This window comes from Pelobates fuscus, chromosome 4 (assembly GCF_036172605.1).
Source record: "Pelobates fuscus isolate aPelFus1 chromosome 4, aPelFus1.pri, whole genome shotgun sequence".
In the NCBI taxonomy this organism is placed as follows: Eukaryota; Metazoa; Chordata; class Amphibia; order Anura; family Pelobatidae; genus Pelobates; species Pelobates fuscus.
In genome coordinates, this window is record NC_086320.1 from 349259656 (window position 1) to 349283101 (window position 23446).

General features: G+C 42.4%; 1 protein-coding gene across 1 annotated transcript; it reads left to right on the plus strand.

Annotated features, from left to right (window-relative positions):
• Window positions 1-7010: 7010 nt before the first annotated feature.
• On the plus strand, window positions 7011-8932 carry OTUD1 (OTU deubiquitinase 1). The gene has a single exon (XM_063450791.1). The coding sequence runs from the start codon at window positions 7072-7074 to the stop codon at window positions 8023-8025; it is 954 nt and encodes a 317-aa protein (XP_063306861.1). The 5' UTR covers window positions 7011-7071; the 3' UTR covers window positions 8026-8932.
• Window positions 8933-23446: the final 14514 nt, after the last annotated feature.

Here is a 23446-nt window from a genome sequence, read left to right on the forward strand (position 1 = left end):
TGAGCACTTTGTAATAATAAAACACCTATTTATCTTGTCGATTGACATATCCATGATGTAATCTTTGATTAATTACGACCCAAATATCTTCTTATTTATTTATTTATTTTTTAGTAAATCTCTTTTTTATTGAGGCAAAAATGAATGTGGGTACAGAAAGTAAAAAGGGAGACAATAACATTTCAAACAAGTCAGGGATAATACAATGTAAGGCATATCGTCTCTATATAATGCTAGCCTCATTTTTTGTGTAAAATATTAAGGTTACGTCAGATGGTTATTCAGTTGCTGGATATATAAATACATGCTGAGACTAGGTTAACCCCTTAAGGACACATGACATGTGTGACATGTCATGATTCCCTTTTATTCCAGAAGTTTGGTCCTTAAGGGGTTAAGGAATCTAAGAGTTGTGTAGAGTCGAAGTATACAAGCTGAACAGTGACACATTACGACGTCTCTTATACAGGGCTGTCTCATGCGATACCTCGTGAGCAGGCTAAACGATTATTGACAAGAGCAGTGTAGTTACAATATTTTCAACGGTTCTGTAGTCCAGCCCAGATAGGGTGGCTGGGAGATTTAAGGCTAAACTATGGCCAACATGGCGCGTGTGTGAGTGTAATATGTTTGTCATTAACAGGCTATGTATCGAGGGTCATTTTATATGAGCATAAGAAGACAGTAGGATAACGTAACCGTACATACCCCGTTTATATCTGTAATATAAGGCCTATCTAACCATATAACAGGATTAAAACTTATATGATGCAAGATGGTAGCTATGTAAAGCCAGTTAGTATGGCTGGAATATGCAAGCCATGCCCAGTGCTATAGACGTGTAGAATAACTTGCATAATAGTCATAGGTAGACAATCTAAGTATAAGAGCATAGGTAGCGAGCTAAGTCATATAAAGAAGAAATGCCAATGATATGGTTCTATGTCAAACAGATGCACAAGTGTTGCACGGCTGTGCTTTTCATAAGTCTGGCTAAATGTCATACTGGGACATCGGAGCATCGCTGGGTCAAGGTGTTCTGACAGTGACGGTTTCGCAAACCTTGTGGATCAGTCCTGGCGGGGTGTACAGCTCCCGGCTTGGTCTCTGGCCCCGGCCCACTTCCTCAGCCGATCCCTTCCCGTGGCTTTGTGATGATTGAAGTTGGAGGGATCCGCAGGGTGCAGGTGTGTTGCGCGGCTGTGAAGACCTCCGCCTGGCCCCGGGTCTCGTGTGGGGTCTGCCTCTCGGTGCCACAAACTCGGGTGTACATGTAGGCCGAGTTTTTCCCTGCTGGGGCGCCACGGAGGACCCTGGTGGTTCTGCGCCGCCAGCGGCGGTTGGGCCTCCGGCGATGTTGTCGATGCCGTGGAGATAATCTCCCCTTGACCCTCGGACCGGGTGATAGGTCGGTGGTCGGTGCTGGACTAGGAGGGTGAGTAGTGCCCGGGGTAGGCCCACTCTTCCTCTGCTTCTGTTTCCCCTGTCGGGCCTTCGGGTGATGGGAAGGGTCTCATGAGGAGCTGCTCCCACCTGTCCCAGAATCGCTGAAATGCCAGGTCCAGGCTTGTAAGTTGCGGGTTCGTGGGCGCTGGCCTCGTTAGTTGGGTTGCGTCCGCCATGTTGCCGGGTCTGGAGCATTCAGAGCCCAGGCTTGAGTGGGCAGTTGGAGGTCGATGGGCAGTGTGTGTCAGCGTGGTAGGGACCGGGATAACCCCCGCCGGTCCATAGGGGGGGGAACGGGGACTTATATTCTGCCTTTCTGTAATTGTGGACGGCGGGAGAGCGTGCCGCCATGCTTGTAGGCCGCAACATTAGGGGGCTCTGACCTGCTGCCAAAATCCACGTTTGTGGATTCCCCCGTCGAGTGGGTTCCAAATCGAGTCAGCTCGCGGTCTCCGTTTGTCGGAAATCGGCATTAAGTCGGATCAGCTACGGGAGCAGCAGCGACATGGGTCTGCTCCCTTCTGCGGTCAGGCCCCGCCCCTCCAAATATCTTCTTATAATGGTTATATGGTAATAAATAAATAATGGAAGAGCATAAATGTCCATATTATATCATAAGAGGCAGCAATAATATAAAGCACCTGTCCACTCCAGATCTGTTTGCCAGCTCCACTATATTATACAGAACACTTATTTCTTCGCCCTGCTTATGGGTCTCACGGTAGCTACGCAGCAGGAAAGACTTTGAGTGAGTATCTGTGAGTATGTTTCTAAGAGTGTCTGACCAGATGGGCTTCCCTTTACTCCCCAAGTGCATCAATGAAACTTGGGCACCCATGACCCGGTCGCCTGTTTACCGGTTGTCCTTCCTTGCACCACTTTTTGTAGGTAGATACAAACCACTGTGTGACAGAGCTCCCATAGTCCAACCAAGAACCTTAGCCCTGCATATCATTAGATGTGACAGCCATCTGGTTGATTGCTGTGACCACTGCTTCCACTCTATGCTCCAGGACCACGGTGCCGGCCCCCAAGAGCCCATATGGTGTCCTTGACCTCGGCCGCACTCACTTTCTTGGGCTGGTAAGCTCCATCTGCCCTCATTTAGTGCAGGATGCGTGTTGTATCTTCCAACCAGGAAATCGATGAGTCTACGGCAGCATCTTCCTGATTGTCCACAAGGTTGCCAAGACCTATCCAAGCCCATCTTGGGACAGAGGCATCATTCTTATGCTGTTTCTCCTACAAGGACTTCACCCACCAGGTACCTCTCCAGGTCCTGGAGTTTCCGTCAGCTTTACTGAGCTAGGATCTACTGTGCAGGACAGGCTCATTTGTTGAGAGCACAAACCGAACTCTCTCTGCCAATGAGCACAACCTTACACAGCAAGACTTCTCAAGCATGTACCTGGCAAAACCCAGGTTAGTTGCCAAAATGTTCTTAAACAGGGAAATTAGGATGTAAAGCCCTTAGATGCCAGCGCATTCCCAACACCATAACCACTACAGTGAGGTGTAGTGCTTGGAGTGATTCTTTAGCAACGAACGCAGTGTCATTAGATTATTAACCTATTAGCTGCATTTTTTTTTATCCTTGTTTGGTTTAATTTTCCCATTTCAGAGGAAATCACATAGCTCAACCGGTAAGAAGAAAATATCCACATCGATAGGTTACATACCAATTGTACAGCGCTGCGGAATATGTTGGCGCTTTATAAATGCCAGTCATAAAAAAATAAAATACTATTCTTCATAAGGGGTCGCTCCAGACTTTTCCTAAATCATCCTCAATGACAATAAAAGAAAAACAAAACACAAAAAAAAACCCAGTGCATTTAATGTCTTGGCTGACATTTCTCTTAACAAAAAAAACCATGACCAAATTTTTTTTTCAAAAGTGCTTTAACCCCTTAAGGACACATGACATGTGTGACATGTCATGATTCCCTTTTATTCCAGAAGTTTGGTCCTTAAGGGGTTAAATACTTTTGGGCATCAGTTAAATGTAATGAATGATTAGTGAGTAACAAATGTTGTTCCCAGTTTTGTAATGTCACTTTTTTTTAATTTTGGGACATGACGCCTGTACCCTGTCAGGTCCAAAAATAAAGTTCACTTCATACCCTGAAGGCTCCCAAGCCCGGGGCCCGGCTGCCAATCAAACGGATGGGTTGAGACCAAGCGTAGGGAATCGCCCGCAGACGAATCCCGTACGCTACGCGATTACGTCACCGTGGAGAAGATGTAAACAAGTCTTTTGGAAGCCGCTCGATCGTTCTGGAGCTGGTGACGTCACTTAGGGACTGTGGCACAAGCTACAGTTACCAACAAGGTTCTAATGGAACCTTGTGGTAATGTGATTTAACATGATAATTCCAATTTGGAACTGTGAGCACATATAAATATATATCACGTTAGGGCTGCAAGACCCAAATGCAGGAAAGGGGGAATTACCTAATATTCCTCCAAGATCGATACTTTGGGAAGGGAAGCAGTTTTCATTAATTGTCCAACAGCATGAAAAATCGAAAAATGCAGGAAAAAAAAAAAGTACAATGCATGAATTCAGTTTGTACCTTAAAGCACAGTTAATTATCCAAGGAAAGCTTTTGGATAAGAATTAGTATTTCTCTATAAGCCCATCGTGATTTTTGTTCTAATAATATTACTGTACAGAATGTAAAGATGCCGCTTTTTTTTGGGTGTTTTTTTGGGTGTTCAGTAGAAAGCTGCTAAAAACTCCCACAACACTAATGTTTACAAAACACTGCTTCACACTGCAATGAAAATTAAAGCAGCAGTCTGGACACAAAAACCACTCATTGCCAATGGAGAGGTTATGTGCCATCAAAACCACTACATGATAATGAAGAAGTTATAGTGCACTTAGCTTCCAGGCACTGGCTCCTCTGGTTCTTGGTCAAACTGTTTTTAAGTGCTTTTTTCATTTTTTTTATTTGGGGTCTTAAGACACCCACTCACCATAAGTGCTAATGCTTGTTCCACTTCTGCAATATCAATATAAATTACATCCATATTTTAACACCATTCATCGGATGAGAGTGTTAACTCACCCATTTAGTCAATTAATGGAAATAAAATATGGTCACAATCAGTTTGACCTAATCGCACCATAATCACGAAATCAACATGTAGTGGCTATGGTACCTAGGCTGCTCCTTTTAAGTGAACATGATTGCCTGAGTCACTAACTAGTATAGTAAGGAACTCACTGAAGTTGCAAAGTACAGAAATTTCTAGAAAGTGCTGGAACTTCCAATACATATATTTATTATTTTTGCGTATGTTTTTTAAATGTGTGAGATCTATTTATATAAAAAAAAAACTGGTCATCTCCACCCTGGTGATGTCGAAATTTTAAAGGAATATATACGCAGTTTGCATTTGTTCATGAGATAGTTTATCTGTTTGGTAGAATTGATAGGCACCATGATGTTGCAGGATGAATAGGATGCATATGAATACTGCTTTCTGAGAACGAGTATCATGGAGAGTACTCCAGACAGTATGTATGCTATGGGAGAGAAAACAATTAGTCTCATCAGGAATCACAATGGGAGTCAGTGTCTAATTATTTTCAGTCCTTTAGCATAGGAATGTCACTAACTGGTCCTGTTGTTGGAAAGCCCTCCAGGCAGAGTATGCTGCATGGAAATACATGTAAATGGTACTCACTAAAGTGTGAATTGTCTTGAATTCACTGAGAATTCAAATAGAATTATAATACATTTAGTTAATAAACACCAATAAACCCCTTTTTGTATGTGAGCCTACAATAACATCACAGAACAGCCTTAATTATTGTATGCATAGCTTTCTTACTTTTCTCTATTCCCATTACACCTTTTTGGGGAAAAATTACAGGTTGTGCTAATTTGCATAATTAGTTATATATGAGTGACATCACAGGACACAGTGCCACCTGACATTGCGTAACATCTCAGGGAGTGACATAAGATAAAAAAAAAACATTTGGAAGGTGTTAAAACCATGACATCATTAATAAATTACTTACAATATGTGTACGTCTGATTGCGTGTGTAGCATTGTGTACATGTAGTAGTGTGTGTATACTGTCTGAATGTGGGCATAATAGTATGTCATTGTCTAAGTGTGTGTATAACAGTGTGTGCACTTAATCACAATAAAGTTGTTATGGTGCCAACAGGTCCTGGATGCTGTCTTACTTGCTTGAGTTTTATGAATGAAAGCGGATTCTCTTAGCCTATCAACAGCACCTAGAGCAAGACTTTTAGCAGGACCTCTGGTGGAAGTTTTTATGGTGCCTGGAGTGTCCCTTTAATTAAAGCTGCGCTGTCACAGTCTGGAGTCTTTCCATAATTTGCAAAGACCCTGATGGTGACATTTCCAATGTCATGGGGGAAAGAGGAAGGTGACATTTATTTACTTGAACATGTTCCTTGTGATTGCCTCCATCCTCTTCCTCACATCCTGGTGCTTTAGCTGCTGGGAGCCAACGTCATCGCTATACTCAGCATTATAGTCTATGTAAGATCCTGCAAGGCCGAGGGACCCTCCATAGAAAGATCTTACTTTGACTACAGCAGTCACTGGGGACGGCTGGTGGAAATGACAAACTTGATAGCGGTAGCTCTGCCTTTTTGTTGCAGTAGGACAAATACTGCAACAAGGTTATCCTACTTCCAACACAGTCAATCTGAGTATTTCATAAAGATTTGATCTTTACGAAATATTGATTTTTAATATGGGGGTGACAGAGCTGCTTTAACATACACTAAATTTAAAAGGTATTAGGAGTTAACAGTCCACATCATCTTGAAGACAACCTAACCTCCCATTAATCCTATACATCCGAAACAGCTCTAACCTTAACAGTAAACATCTACTAACCATACGTGCTCCCTTGTTCCTCTGTGATAAAACAGGAGACAGTGGAAATTATATAACCTAAATATTAACCTTGACATTTCAGCAGAATTGTGTCAGTACTGTGCTTGTTTGCTTACCACTGTATACAGAATAGAATTGGAGAAAGTGGAAGAGGGATAATAGCTAAATAGCTAATCTTATTCTTTATACATTTAAAAAAATGTGATATTATTCTAATGTATAATGTACAGAAAAAACATATGTATAAAGAAAACAAACAAACAAACAAACAGGTATTTCCTTATTATACCCCCTTCTACAACACTAGCAGAGTGAAAACATGTCTCTCTATCTATCTATGGATGATTAGCTATTCATTTTTATTGGGAATGGGCACATTACATTTATTGATGAGGATACATAGTATATATGAATATATTTTGGGGGGGGGGGGGTATAATGTATTTATTGAAGATGAAACACTGAGCTAGGTGAATATATTATACAAGGGGGGGGGGGAGGAGGGGGGTCACTGAGTGTGACTCACAGGCTGTGTGCACTTGTCTGTCACTGGGATATATTGGTAGTGGCTTATTACATAATGACTATTTTTATTCCTCTAGTAATGTGTAACTCTGAGTCTATAAATACAGAGCAGGGAGCGGGAGATTCATACAATACACAGGCTCTGCTCACACACAGACATACACCACCTCCTCCTCTATCTCCATCTCCTCCTCCTCCATCATTACCATGCCCGCCTTCTCCTACCTCCCTAGGGTGCCAGGGAGCGCGCACACCCACTTCAAATCCATGTGCAGCCCGGAGAGGATCGTCCCTATCCGCCTCCTGCAGCCAGGAGCTGGGGGCCAATCTGTGTTCTCGGGGATCACCATGCACCTGTCTGCCCCCCACCTGCCCAAGGCTCAGGAGCAGGCTCCCCCCGAGCCGCCCTCCTCCCCCGAGCTGCGGGCCTGGCTGAGCGACATGGTGCAGCAGGACAGCAGCAGGCCCGAGCAGCAGCCTCACCAGGCCCCGGAGTATGAGTGGGGCCCCACTGGGGGCCAGGAGCAGCCCGAGGAGCCTCCCAGCGGCCCCTCCATCACCTTCGGCTCGAACAACAGCAAGGAGAGGCTGGCCCTGCACTGGGCCGAGCTGGACAAGCAGGACAAGTACCTCCGCGAGAAGCACCGCTATCGATTTCACATCATCCCGGACGGCAACTGCCTGTACCGGGCGGTGAGCAAGGCGATCTACGGGGATCAGGGCCTGCACTCGGAGCTGCGGGAGCAGACCGTGCATCACGTGGCCGACCACCTGGACACCTTTAACCTCATCATCGAGGGCGACGTGGGCGAGTTCCTCATCAATGCGGCCCAGGACGGAGCCTGGGCTGGCTACCCGGAGTTACTGGCAATGAGCCAGATGCTGGACATCAACATCCACCTGACAACAGGGGGCAGGCCTGAGTGCCCCACCGTCTCCACCATGGTCCATCACCTGGGCCTCCAGGACCCCTCCAGGCCCTGCATCTGGCTCAGCTGGCTCAGCAATGGCCACTATGATGCTGTGTTTGATCAGCCCTTGCCCAACCCGGAGTATGAGAATTGGTACAAGCAGACCCAGGCACAGAGACAGAGAGACCAGGAGCTGGCCAAATCCATGGCTATATCCCTCTCCAAAATGTACATTGAGCAGAACTCCTGAGACAGTGGTCCAGAATACACCTTCCCCCTCCATGGAAGGACAGACTCTTATTGATGGTGTTTGGGGTCCATTACACTCCAGTCCATGCTTGCAAGCACTTTAAAGCAGTGATGGCTACATTTTGGCACCCACCACCCCATAATGTTGCTGGTTACCTTTTTTCCTAGATGCTTGGCCTTTTTTTTTTTTTTGCTTTTTTTTTTTTTTTGGGAGGCTGAGCATCATTCAAGTATCTTCAAGGTAGCTGTTAAATATTTGCAGTGCCAAAGGTTAGCTATCACTGCTATAAACCTTCCCATGTACTGCACACTTTGATGCCTTACCCCATCTTTGTTTAAGAAGCCTGGTAGCTGCAAAGCAAAAGGTTTGCAGCCCATTACTATTTTGGATAATACATGGATCTTTGTTTAATTGCACACTTTGTTTTGGTCATCTAAAACTGTCAGTGTGGTGTGTGGTTTTTTTTTTTTTTTTTTTTCTTTCTTTCTTTAGACTGGTTTTCAGAAGAGGCATTTCATATTTTGAATCATTACATTGCCTCCTCTGTTAGAATACTGTATACAGAACATTATGTGGTATGTTTAATGTTAAACACATATGGATTTGTTTTGTTGATTGCAGAATGGTATTACCGGGTAAAAACTGTCCATTAACATAAAGTTCTTTGTCTCAGGCCCAAGTGGATTTTTTGGGGCATATAAGCTAAAATGAGACCCCATGTGTTTAGTGTGGGGTCTGTTGATATTTTGGAGAACTGTTTTTTGTTTTTTGTTTTTCCTTTGCAGCGCAGTATTTATTAATGCAATTCCTATTTTTCAACTTTGTAATATTTCAGGATTTGTATTATGTACATATACTAGTTACATTCCAAGTTAGCATGGAATGAATAAATTTTCTTAACTTTGTATCCAGTTGGTAATTGTGTTTTTTTTTTTTTTTCTTTCTTTTTTTTTTTCATTTTTCGTTTTATGGTCTTTGTCCTCTGTAGAGGCCTAGCCAGGTGGCCGAACACTACTAGAGTACACAGTGGAATCTTAACCACAAAATTATATTTGATCTTGACCATTCCTAATTCTAATACTGAAATGTCTGTATTGTAAATATGAGTGTCTTTAATAATAGGGTATTTAACGTAGTATTCTATACAATTTTTAGACTTAATACTATCATTGGGAATATGCAGGGGAGAAAAATACCATAGTATTTGATGTGATCTTTTTTCATATTCTTTAATCCCCTAGCCACAATGTAGTTTTGTAGCTCTTGTTGGTCTATAGTGTACATAATCACCTGCTAGCTTCCAACATTTGGACACCCAGACTGTAATCCTTTTCACATATATAATCCCAATTAAATTGGTAGCTGGCTTGGCACAGGAAAATAATCCTGTTAAGTAAGGCTTTGTTCTGTGACCAATTTTCATAAGCGTGGCAAAGTTAAAAAAAAAAAAAAAGTACAATATCATTCTGGTCAATAACTTTCAATGATCTACTGAAAATCCTGTTAAAATGTTTAATATTGCGGAGAAAGAATTAAATTATATAAATGGAAGCTTAAAGGGACAGAATGCTTGGTTGTATAGGGAGAGGTATTAGCAGTAGAAAGAGGGAAGTGCTCATGCCATTGTACAGAACACTGGTGAGACCTCACTTGGAGGATTGTACTCAATACTGGAGACTGTATCTTCAGAAGGATATTGATACTTTAGAGAGAGTTCAGAGAAGGCCTACTGAACTGGTTCATGGATTGCAGGATAAAACTTACCAGGAAAGGGTAAAGGATCTAAACATGTATTGTATATCTTGGCGGAAAGACGAGACAGGGGGGATATGATGGAAACATTTAAATACATAAGAGGAATAAACACCGTAAAGGAGGAGACTATATTTAAAAGAAGAAAAACTACCACAACAAGAGGACATAGTCTTAAATTAGAGGGACAAAGGTTTAAAAATAATATCAGGAAGTATTACTTTACTGAGATGGTAGTGGATGCATGGAATAGCCTTCCAGCTGAAGTGGTAGAGGTTAACACCGTAAAGGAGTTTAAGCATGCGTGGGATAGGCATAAGGCTATCCTAGACTTAAGATATTTAGAAAATTGGGCAGACTAGATGGGCCGACTGGTTCTTATCTGCCGTCACATTCTATGTTTCAAACACTCCAGGCAGTATGTGACCCATTTATTACATAGTAAATGTAAAAACACATTTAAATTCCGGCATCTTTTACAAAATTCAAGGCTATGCTGATGTTTACTATATTTCTTTAGCACTACTGAGCTTTTTCCATGTGCAGTGTTTTATGGGTACAGCAGGAGTTTTTGGAAGTTTTAGCTCAAGTCTTGCAGTCAATGCAGAGCCTGTGTTCCAAACCACACTCATAAGTGTTTACTCAGGACTTAGAGCTAGCAAGTCTTGCAACCAAAGCCATATGCAGCGGTAGCACTTCTGAAGGTCAAGTTAAGCATACATATATTGCTTAATTTATTCGATTTCCTATTTTTCACTATATATATGTGTGTGTGTGTGTGTGTGTGTGTGTGTGTATATATATATATATATATATATATATATATTTTTTTTTTTCCCCCTCTCTTTTCTTATGGTATTGCTGTTGTACCTTCCATGCCCAACTATTGATTTGGTAAATGTTTATTTTTTTTGTGTGTGTGTGTTGGTTATTTCACTTATAGTCTTAATTTATGTTTACCATTTGACTTTCACCTATCAGATCTTACACATTCCCTTATATCTTGAAATCTCAAATCTTTGATTATTGTTTTTTTTTTCACCTCAATATCTTCATGCCTCTACTCATAATTGCTTTTTTTTTGTTTTTGTTTTTTAACCCCAGACCCTCTCTTACAGTCTGTGCTCCAAACAGGAATCATAAGTGTTTACTTAGAGCTAGCAATTCTTGTTGCCAAAGCCATATGCAGAGGTAGCACTTGTGAAGAATCCCCCAACGCCCTTTGTCTTGTGCCTTTGCTACTCTTCATGCTTTCTCCGCAGCTACTAAACAGAAGGTGGCTGTGCTTCTCCTTCCCTCTCGTCCTACCTCTTGTCTGCTTGATCCCGTCTCATATCACATTATCAGATTCCCCCCATTGTCTTGTGCTGTCCTTTTTAATGCATATACTCAACTGCTCTCTTTACATTGTTATTGTCTCCACTCCACTCCCCTTAAACATGTTACTGTCGTAGATGCCCTACCCTTCTAACCATCATCCCATATCCCTTTCTCCTCAAAGCTTCTGGAAGGATCATGCTTTCTCAAGCGAAACTCTCTCTTCGACTATCTTAAAGCTGGCTTTTACCCCCTCCATTCTCTTGAGACTGCTCTGGTTAAAGTAAATATTTATTTGCAGCTAAATCCAAAGGCCATTACTCCATACGTTTTCTTCTAGACCTCTCCTGCTGACTTTGACATTATTGATCATTTCCTCTCCTTCTTCAATCCCTCTGCCTCTGTGATATATCCTCTCTTGGTTCTCATCCTATATCTTCCAACGCTCATTCAGTATTTCCCTTGTCCTGTCTCTATTGGAGCCTCCCAAGGCTCTGTTCTTGGTCAGTTTTTGTTTTCTCTTTATAATGCCTGTCTTGCAAATGTATTAATTCTTTCGGATTATGCTCCCACCTGTACTTTATGCCGATGACAACCAGATAGATCTCTCCTCCCATCTCTGATTTGATGTCTTCCTGATTTCTGAAACCCAGTCGTTCTAAAACTGAGCTTCTTGGTTTTTCTTCCTCATAATACAATTTCTCCTCTTCCGCTATCCCTGCAAGTTGATACCTGTATCACAAATGTCCCCCTTTATATAACGAAAAGCACTGCGGAACAAATTGGCACTATATAATTGACAATAATCCATTCCGGTGCTGTAAGTCATGGCGACCGGTTTTTGGGGCAAGAAGTAACACTGCTGGATGGATGAGTTTACACAGAGAAACTAAACTAAAAAAAATGGTGTATAAAAGCGTTTCTTTGGTAAAAGTGGTGCAATTGTGGCACTATTAATACTCAATATTGTCTATAAAGATTCCTATCCAAAATGCATACCTGTACATCTGCTGTGGTAAAATAGAAAAGTAATACTTTAATTACAAGTGTTTTTTTTTATTTTTTATTATATATATATATATATATATATATATCCCTTAATCGATTTACAGTTCTACACCATCTGCATACAGCTGGTGTAGAACTATACCGGTTTACATCTTTTGTTAACCATATTGTCTCATTTTCTGTATAAAGCCTATTTACATCTCTTCACGCATATTATATAGATGCAAAGGTGGAAATATAAATTGATCATGCTTAGTGTTGGAGAAAAAAACATGTAAGCCTGTGTTTACTTTATAAATAAGTCTCTAAATGCTGTCTTTAAGTTGATCTCTGAATTGGGAATTTAACACATTGGTTTCAATTTTAACAAAGGCCCTGTAAAGAGGAAGATTGGGCTCATAGACCATATATTTATATGTACTTCTTGTGCAAAGCTTCCCTGCATAACTATTGTTGGTCTGCAACTTACGTAGTTCTTTGGCAAACATATATTGGCAGAGAATTCTGGGAGTTCATGTTTTACTGTAGTTAAGGTTGGAGTTGGATGCCTGTGAGGTTTGCTGTGGAGCACACTGGATGAGCCCAACACCTAGCAATGTTGCAGATAAAAAGGGCCAGGAGACAACTAGCCATTTGGAATCTTCACAAAAGGTGCTCATAGGGATGCAGACCTATAATCTCAAATGTCCATGCTAATTAAAAAGTGGGTCATAACATTCTAATATTATTAGGTGATTGTTTATATGAAACTATTAATTTAGTAACCTTGCTTATAAACATTGTGACGTATGCAAACATTATTTACCTGGGAACCGTTTGCATTTATTTATGCAGCAGCCAGACCCCTTCTATAGCTTCCTCTTGTTTGTTAAATTTGGCTGCATAGCAATAAACCTAGTATATTCCTCGCACTGTTACAGGAATGTTTGTTTTATTTTAAAGGGACACTAGGCACCACAACGACTTTAGCTTAATGAAGCAGATTTAGTGTATTGATCATGCCCTCACTTAGTTCACTGCCATTTAAGCGTTACCCTCACATCCACTGGCTGTGACTTACACAACCAACATGGAAACATAGCTTAATTTTCAATTTGATCGTATAGCACTGTGTGTTTATCTCCTGCTCTCTTAAAGGATCACTATAGTGTCAGGAAAACAAATCGGTTTTCCTGACACTATAGTACCCTGAGGGGTCCCCCTCCCGTGGTGCTAAAGGGGTTAAAACCCCTTCAGTTACTCACCTTATTCCATCGCTGGGCTCCCTTACCTCTCCTCCCCCACCGACGTCAGCTCCCCCGTCTGAAGTCAGCAGAGCGGAATGCGCATGCACGGCAGTGCCACGCGCGCGCATTCAAAGTGTCCATAGGAAAGCATTTCTCAATGATTTCCTATAGACGCTCTGCATGCTGGAGGCGAAATGTCCTGAAGACAGCCACTAGAGGCTGGATTAACCCATAGGTAAACATAGCAGTTTCTCTGAAACTGCTATGTTTACAGCAGGCAAGGTTAACCATAGAGGGACCTGGCACCCAGACCACTTCATTGAGCTGAAGTGATCTGGGTAACTATAGTGTCCCTTTAAATTAACTTTAATCACACACAGGACACTTTAGCAGTCTACTAACTGAGTGGGAGATAATTTATTGCAGTCTGTTCAATTTAGAATTTAAGTTTTAAATATCTCCTTTTACAGGAAATGTGTAGGGAGGCTGTAGGTCACATGCCATGGCGGTGTGACTAGGACTGCAGGTAAATTCATTTAAAGAGGGCCCTCAACACCCTCTGTTCAAGTGTGTCTAACACGTCTTGTTGCAAATACTTGTCTGCTAGTCCACCTACTGTACAGTGCTGCGGAACTTGTTGGCGCTCTATAAATTATAATAAAGTGATATAATTCCTAAATGGCACAGTGACCCTGCAGGAGCATGATCTATACACCAAAACCATTTCATTAAGCTAAAACAGTTTTGGTGCTCTATTTGGCAATTTGCATCTGTTTTCTTATCAAAATAATGCAAGTTTATTAGGAAAGCCTCAGTCTAGCACAGGGTATGGTTTCCGATGGAGCTACACTAGTTTTGCCAATTAAACAGGCACACTAGGAGCCTATGTGTTGGGTGCAATCGTGTATAGGTTATGTTAATAATTGCCTGTGCTTGTTTTATTATTTTTTTTTATATTATCATCATTTTCCTTATTGTTTTGCTCCATGATCCTAACCTTCCAGCTCTCTAGGCAGTCTTTTTTCACTCTTATGGTATAAGCTCACCAGTGTTCTAGTTTAGTTATTTATTTAGTAGATTATTTAATTATGCTTTTTTTTTTCTCATTGGTGAGATATATATAATAAAAAATAAAATCCAAAATCCCCCGCACTCACGCTTTAGTTGATTGCCACTGTGCCGGGTGCCATAGCTCGGACTCCAATCGTATAATCCACTAAAGAACAGCTGCTCACCGGTCTTTTAAAAGTTCAAAATTTTATTAAATAAAGATTAAAAGAGACCAACGTTTCAGTCCCAGCTCGGGACTTTCCTCAGGGTAACATAACAATGTTTGCTATGTTACCCTGAGGAAAGTCCCGAGCTGGGACTGAAACGTTGGTCTCTTTTAATCTTTATTTAATAAAATTTTGAACTTTTAAAAGACCGGTGAGCAGCTGTTCTTTGGTGGAATATATATAACATTTTTTTTTTTTTTTTTTTGTCAGAAGGTGCACAGACTGGAGTTTTTGCAACATTTGTATGAACTTCAAATTAAATTTTTTTTTTTTGTTTAGTTTTACATACATTTTTAATGTCTAGTCCAGGGGTTCCCAATTAATTTTTCACATGGAACCCTTTGACATAGTGGATCAACATAGTGGAACTCTTTCTTCCCCCCCCCCCCCCAATTTCTTTTTGTAAATATCTAAATGTGCCGGTGTGTATATCTGTGCTTGTATGTTCCAGTTGTATATCTGACACACAGATATACACACACATCTGTGTATCAGGGTGTGTGTGTTTGTATGTGCCAGTGTGTATTAATCTGACACACAGACACACACACACACACACACACACACACACACACACACACACACACACACACTGGCAGATAGTGACACACAGTGTGGATCTGTGTATGTATGTGTATCTATCTGTGTTTCAAGGTGCGTATTTGTGTGTATGAATCTGACACACAGATATACACACCTTGACAGTGTGTATCTGTGTGTCAAGGTGCATGTATCAAGGTGTGTATCTGTGTTTGTATGTTCCAGTGTTTATAAATTTGACACACAGATACACACACTGGCAGTTAGTGGCACACAGACACACAGTGTGTATCTGTGTGTGTGTGTATCTGTGTTTGTATGTGCCGGTTCGTGTCAAGGTGTGTATATCTGTGTTTGTATGCGCCAGTGTGTTTTTATCTCGGTGTCAGTGTATATACCGTATTTTTCGCTCCATAAGACGCACTTTTTTTCCCCTCAAAAGTGAGGGGAAATGTCTGTGCGTCTTATGGAGCGAATATGAAGCTTTACTTACCTGTCTTGCAGCGTTGGCCGGCAGCACAGGGCGCACCGCGGTAGTGGAACTTGAATTTCATGTTCCGGTTTCCGGCGGGACTGAAAGGAAGTGTGCACAAGCTGAGTGGGGGATGAAGTCTATGGGGGGGAGAAGAATATGGGGAGGGGGGGGGGGGGTGAAGTCTATGGGGAGGGGGGGGATGAAGTCTATGGGGAGGGGGGGGATGAAGTCTATGGGGAGGGGGGGGATGAAGTCTATGGGGAGGGGGGGGATGAAGTCTATGGGGAGGGGGGGGATGAAGTCTATGGGGGGGGGGGATGAAGTCTATGGGGGGGGGGATGAAGTCTATGGGGGGGGGATGAAGTCTATGGGGAGGGGGGGGAATGAAGTCTATGGGGAGGGGGGGGATGAAGTCTATGGCGTGGGGGGGATGAAGTCTATGGGGAGGGGGGGGATGAAGTCTATGGGGAGGGGGGATGAAGTCTATGGGGAGGGGGGGAGAAGTCTATGGGGGTGGATGAAGACTATGGGGAGGGGGTGGATGAAGACTATGGGGAGGGGGGAGATGAAGTCTATGGGGAGGGGGGGATGAAGTCTATGGGGAGGGGGGGATGAAGTCTATGGGGAGGGGGGGATGAAGTCTATGGGGAGGGGGGGATGAAGTCTATGGGGAGGGGGGGAGAAGTCTATGGGGAGGGGGGGAGATGAAGTCTATGGGGAGGGGGGGAGATGAAGTCTATGGGGAGGGGGGGAGATGAAGTCTATGGGGAGGGGGGAGATGAAGTCTATGGGGAGGGGGGAGATGAAGTCTATGGGGAGGGGGTGGGTGAAGTCTATGGGGAGGGGGTGGGTGAAGTCTATGGGGAGGGGGTGGGTGAAGTCTATGGGGAGGGGGTGGGTGAAGACTATGGGGAGGGGGTGAGTGAAGACTATGGGAGAGAGGAGAAGACTATGGGAGGGGGGGACATTATAGGACAGGGGAGAAAAAAAATATTCTGTACAAACTGTCCCATAGTAAGAAACACTATGGGACAGTTTGTTCAGAATATTTTTTTCTGGGTTTCTTCCTCTAAAAACTAGGTGCGTCATATGGTGAGGTGCGTCTTATGGAGCGAAAAATACGGTATGTATCTGACACACAGATATACACACTGACACAGGCACATACAAACACACTGATACATACTGGCACATACATACACACACACTTTGACAGACACTCTCACTGACAAACACACACTCTGACAGACACACATATACACTCTCATTGACAAGAACAGATACATTTTCACTGACAAACACACACACACACATTCACTGACAAACACATACAAACTCCCTAACAGACACACATACAATTTTTTTTAACTTTTTACTCCACCCAGCTCCCCTACCTTTAGGAGTGCTGGCATGGAGTCCCTGTGGTCCAGTGGGGCTGGCTGCAGCTTGGCGGGCGGTCAGGAGGTCTGGCAGACAGGTGAGTGGTGGAGGTGGGCGGCGAGGGAGCTTTGATCTCCCTGCTCAGCTCCCTCACCTCTTTGTGATGCCGGAGCCGGAGTGACGTCATATTCCGGCTCCGGGATCACTGCTGTGCGTGCGAGGGAGATCAGGGCTCACTCGCCGCCCGCACACCAGCCGCCATTTTTTTTTTCACATTTTTCGGTGGAACCCCAGTTTGTGTTGGGTTCCGTGGAACACCAATTGGGAAACGCTGGTCTAGTCTATAATAATGCATGAAGAAGACTGTCTTCCAGGAGTTTTGATTTGTCTAATGCATATCTACATGTATTTGACCCACTGATTTGTTAGGTTTATACACGTACATGAATCCAGGTGCAGCAGCTACATTGAAATCTACTGGGCTGAACTTGGCAGAACTGCTTGTGACTGGTAATTCTGAGTTTTGGATACAGATACCTCCTCAAAGGAGTTTAGCAATCTAATTTAGGGAGCTAGGCCTAAGATTAAATCCTGAATAAACATTGAGCAGGATCTCAGTATGCAATGTGTGCTGGAATTTCTTAATAAATAGACTAAATTAACTGTATGATAAACATTTGAAGTTTTGGTGTATATTTTCTATGTGGGACAGCATTTTATATCATCACTATATACTATATAAATACTATTCACCTGTTCTTTCAAAGGGCGAGTTATATTTTCAAATCTTTCTCTGCAAAGAGAGAATTTGAAACATTTCGAAATGAAAGTAATCAAAGTGTGCAGCATCTTAATGTTAGAATAGTCATTTTAAAAATTTGTAACAATAATCCAACTTTGTTTGCATTGACGTAGGACTAGGTGTGTAGCATGGCATTTTTGTGTATCCCTTGAAATGACCATGTTTAGGTCTGTTCTTGAACCAAAAGTAAGCACAGGTGTTTAAATGAATAGTAGCCCATACACACATATGCACACACATAACGACACCCACATGCAGGCACGTATCAGCACACTTATCCAGGCCCCCTATAAACAGCAGCAGACGCGTAAGTAAAGTTACCCATTCATAACAACATTATACATACATGCTCACTCCCCCCAGGAGCCTTGGGAGAATATCACCTTGACACTACCGCTGCAGCCCTATATCTTTATTAAACGAAAGACCTGCTCTACGAGCAAACAATTGCAAGAAATGTCCTTAAAACTGCCTTCATGACATTGCAAAACTTAATTGACTGTCTCCTACCATCCCTGACCACAGGGTACCAACCTCCGTATGTTGTGAATCTGCCCGAAACTATAAGCGTGCTGGAAGATGAAAACATACTAGAAGGTAAAGAACTGTGTGCCACCCACTTCACTCTTTTTGTGGAATTGCTACTCGTTACCTGACTTTCACTACTGCTGCTGACCCTTCACTCTAGCATACCCTTTCTCTGCTATCCTTAGCTTAACCCATTGGCCCAAACCTTTTAGGTTCAAGGCGCTCTTAATATTTCAGTATTTTCCCAAGGCACCCCCAGTAAAAATTTCTCGGTTGTATATCTGTACAGCGCTGCCGCATTTATTGGCGCTGTAGTGTAATGGGCAGTGTTGGTGTTTGAAGGGGTGCTTGTATACATGTATTGTGTTTTAATACAGGGTGTTTTTATGTGATGATTGCATTTGATTGCAGGGGTGTGTGAATGTAATGTTCACTTTTAAACGTGGATGTACATTTGTGTTTGAGTGAAGGGATGTTTGTATATACAGGTGATACTCGAAAAATTAGAATACCGTGCAAAAGTTAACTTATTTCAGTAATGCAACGTAAAAGGGGAAACTAATATATGAGATAGACGCATTACATGCACAGCAAGATAGTTCAAGTCGTGATTTGTTATAAGTGCAATGATTATGGCTTACAGCTCATGAAAACCCCAAATCCACAATCTCCGTAAATTAGAATATTACATGCAATCAATAAAACAAGGAGTGTACATAGAACAATAACGGACCTCTGAAAAGTCTAAGCATGCAAATTAACTCAGTACTTGGTTTGGGCTCCTTTTGCAGCAATTACTGCCTCAATGCGGCATGGCATGGAAGCTATCAGCCTGTGGCACTGCTGAGGTGTTATGGAAGACCAGGATGCTTCAATAGCGGCCTTTAGCTCTTCTGCATTGTTCGGTCTCGTGTCTCTCATCTTTCTCTTGGCAATGCCCCATAGATTCTCTATGGGGTTCAGGTCAGGTGAGTTTGCTGGCCAATCAAGCACAGTAATCCCACGGTCATTGAACCAGGCTTTGGTGCTTTTGGCAGTGTGGGCAGGTTCCAAGTCCTGCTGGAAAATGAAGTCAGCATCCCCATAAAGCTTGTCGCCGGAAGGAAGCATAAAGTGCTCCAAAATCTCCTGGTAGGTGGCTGCATTGACCCTGGACTTAATAAAGCACCGTGGACCAGCAGATGTCGTGGCTCCCCAAATCAACACAGACTGTGGAAACTTCACACTGGACTTCAAGCATCTTGCAGTGTGTGCCTCTCCATTTTTCCTCCAGACTCTGGTTCCTTGTTTTCCAAATGAGATGCAAAAGTTGCTCTCATCAGAAAAGAGGACTTTGGACCACTGAGCAACAGACCAGGTCTGTTTTTCTTTAGCTCAGGTAAGACGCTTCTGACGTTGTTTGTTGTTTAGGAGTGGCTTGACAAGAGGAATACGACATGTCCAGGATCCGTCTGTGTGTGGTGGCCCTTGATGCACTGACTCCAGCCTCAGTCCACTCCTTGTGTAAGTCCCCAACACTTTTGAATGGCCTTTTCCTGACAATCCTCTCCAGGCTGTGGTCATCCCTGCTGCTTGTGCACCTTTTTCTTTCACACTTTTCCCTTCCACATAACTTTCTATTTATGTGCTCTGATATAGCACTTTGGGAACATCCAACTTCCTTCGCAATTACCTTTTGAGGCTTTCCCTCCTTATGGAGGGTGTCAATGATGGTTTTATGCACAACGGTCAGGTCAGCAGTCTTCCTCATGATTGTGATTCCTACTGAACCAGACTTAGAGACCATTTAAAGGCTCAGAAACCCTTTGCAGTTGTTATGGCTTACTTAGCTGATTAGAGTGGGACACTGTGAGCCTAGAATATTGCACCTTTTCACAATATTCTAATTTACTGAGATTGTGGATTTGGGGTTTTCATGAGCTGTAAGCCATAATCATCGCACTTATGAGAAATCACAGATTGAACTATCTTGCTTTCCATGTAATGTGTCTATCTCATATATTAGTTTCGCCTTTTACATTGCATTACTGAAATAAATGAACTTTTGCATGATATTCAAATTTTTCGAGTATCACCTGTATATTTGCTTGAGATTGAATGCAGGGGTGTGTTTATATGTAATATTTGTGTTGGATTGCAGGAGTGTGCTTGTATATTGTGCTGGTGTTTGACTGATTGGAGGTATGCACATACACTACTACATACATACACAGATATTCATGCACATTAACACACAGATGCATATAAATACACCGACGCATACACACAAATTCATGTAGACACCGACACGTACATACACACATGCACCCTGACACACAAACATTGATGGATGACACAGATACACTCACCCTGACACACAGAGGCACATATACAGATGTGTGCGCACACAGACACAGAAGCTCACTGACCTTGTGTGTCCAGGAGAGTGGCTTGGAGTCCTGGTCCTGCTGGGGGGAGTGAAAGGGTAATCAGCGCTGCGGCTGCCTCCTCTTCCTCCCGCGCCATCTCTCTGCATGACACTGGGAGGAAGTGACAGGCTGTCACTTCCTCCCAGCCGGTCGACATTACAGGGGTCTGGTGGAACTCGACCGGTTCCCTGTTAAGCAGTAATGTTTCCCTGTGTGCATGCTGGGGCACTGCCGCACACAGTTGGGAACCGCTGGTTTAACCATTTACCCTACTTGTTTTTTCTTCTTTCCAAGGCTTCCTTTTCTACTTCGCTTAATGTTATTTTCTCTTGTCTCTCCCATGTTTGCTTTTTTGCTTTACCAATGGTCTATTCATTTTATAAATGCATGTTGCATTGTGTGCCATAGAGTAGGTTCCATGTGTTTGTATTAAACTTGTTTTCAGAATTGTTGATTCTTTCATACTCACTACACATACTCATATTCCTGTGATATTTCTTTCTACTGTACCTCTTTAAATAAAGCTAACAAAAAACCACCAGTGCACAATGGGAGCTCCTCTTCCTGCTAGGTTGTGTTTGCTGCTGGTCTAGGCTCTTCGGCAACACATCTGCACTAACTTTTTCCCTGTGTTTGTGAAATGAGGAGAGAGACCGGAGTATATGTGTATTTAAGCTGCAGGCTTCATAAACAATGGAAAGAACCAGTGCGGCTGTTATTGGTTTATTCCATGCACCATACCTACTCTACTGATTGGAAGTGGTCATGGTGCCTGTAGTCTGTCTGTGCTGCATTTACTGCGCACACTGAGTATAACTTCCCTGCTGCATTATGTATAACTCTACCTGCGGCAGCGTCATTTGGACGTTATTAGCCCAGAACAAGATTACTGGGCAGTTAATGGGAATTCTGTCCTTGTCCTTGCCTCAGTCCGCCCTCCCTGCCATCAGTCCCGCTCCAGTGAGGGATTGTGAAATCAGTGGAGGAGAATCGGGCTGCAGTGTTTATCAGTAGTCCAGCAGCATTGGAGAGAGAGGAGCTGCAGCCCTCATACTGACTGGCCAGGCCAGAGCCTGGCTGTGTTCTGTAATAACAGGCTGCGAACAGAATGCGTCCTGAGTCCCTTACTGAATCTTGGGATCCCACTTCTGTATACATAGAGGCACAACCAACCTCTGACTATGCTTGTCGATATTAGCTGAAAGGCCTGGCTAGCATCCTTTATGGAACTAGGGAGGTTAAGAGTTTGTACCAGCCTTAGAGAGAGGACACAACACCCAGTGTAAGACAAGAAAATCCTACACTGGAGTTGGTAAGGTTGCAGGGTATAAGGGCATAACCCAAAGAATATAATATGAAAAAGGAAGAGACTGAAACGAGATTACAAAGAGATCCTCCCAACTATCAGTCCCTATACCCTAAAAGAAGATTTGTTCATAATGTTATGGCAGCAAATTGCCAATATAGAACATAAATGAAGTATATGTAAAATAATACATTTTATTAACCCCTCTTAAGGAGAAAAATAATAAACAAATACTAATGGTAAAAGTGTATATACAGTGAAGGAGTATAAAATATAGGAATCATCTGTCGTGTGCTATGTATACAACACACCCTAAAAAAGCTCCAAAATTGGCTGCTGAGATAACCGTGTAAATTGTTGTTTGTAGTATATATGCAACAATGTCTCAGTAGCCAATGTAACTAACTATTGGTGTGTGTGAAGAGAGAAAATAAGTCACTGGAATAAAGTCACCTCAGAAATTTGAGATGAATATAAGTGTCCCAATAGAATATATCACTAAGTAACCAGATTCCTATGAGGGGGGAGTAACCAGAATCAAGGGTAAACTGGGGGTAGTAAAGTATAAGGGAAATGAAAACGGCAATACACTCTGATTTAAACAAGATCGTCAGAATGGTAGTCGATGGAGTAATACTATAATATCAAAAGTAGCCCTCAGCAAATAACACCCCCTATATAGTAGTGATGAAAGGATATATTGAGCATAGTCTAAATCCCTAATATTGTGGATAATAGGATGTAAGTACAAGAAACCTGTCAACCTATCATCAAATAATACCAGATAAGGATCTGAAATGACAAAATAAAACCTCAATATATCGCCAGCTCCTAAGACTCTGTCACTTAGGATCCTCAGACACAAACACATGGAAATAGTTAGTGCAGATGTGTTGCCGAAGGGGTTAGACCAGCAGCAAACACAACCTAGCAGGAAGAGGAGCTCCCATTGTGCACTGTTTTTTTTGGTTAGCTTTATTTAAAGAGGTACAGTAGAAAGAAATATCACAGGAAGATATATACCGGTGAGTATGAAAGAATACAACAATTCTGAAAACAAGTTTATGTTCTATATTGGCAATTTGCTGCCCTAAAATGATGAACAAATCTTCTTTTAGGGTATAGGGACTGATAGTTGGGAGGATCTCTTTGTAATCTCTTCTCAGTCTCTTCCTTTTTCATTGTACCATTGTGCCTTAGTTCAGATTCTTGAAATGTCCATTTGGAAATTAAATATGACTTAATCGCATTTTTCTAAATACATCACCAATGTTTAGCTTTAAACTTGTTTTCACATATTTGGCCTCAGGCCTTACAGTATTGTGATCTCACCATTACCTACATCTTCGAAAACGTCTCCTACGTGACATATTACTCAACGAAAATTGCAAATCTTCCTAAC

Bases quoted from the DNA above. Each gene is read 5' to 3' on its own strand.
- OTUD1 (XM_063450791.1), top strand. From the start codon at position 7,072: ATGCCCGCCTTCTCCTACCTCCCTAGGGTGCCAGGGAGCGCGCACACC.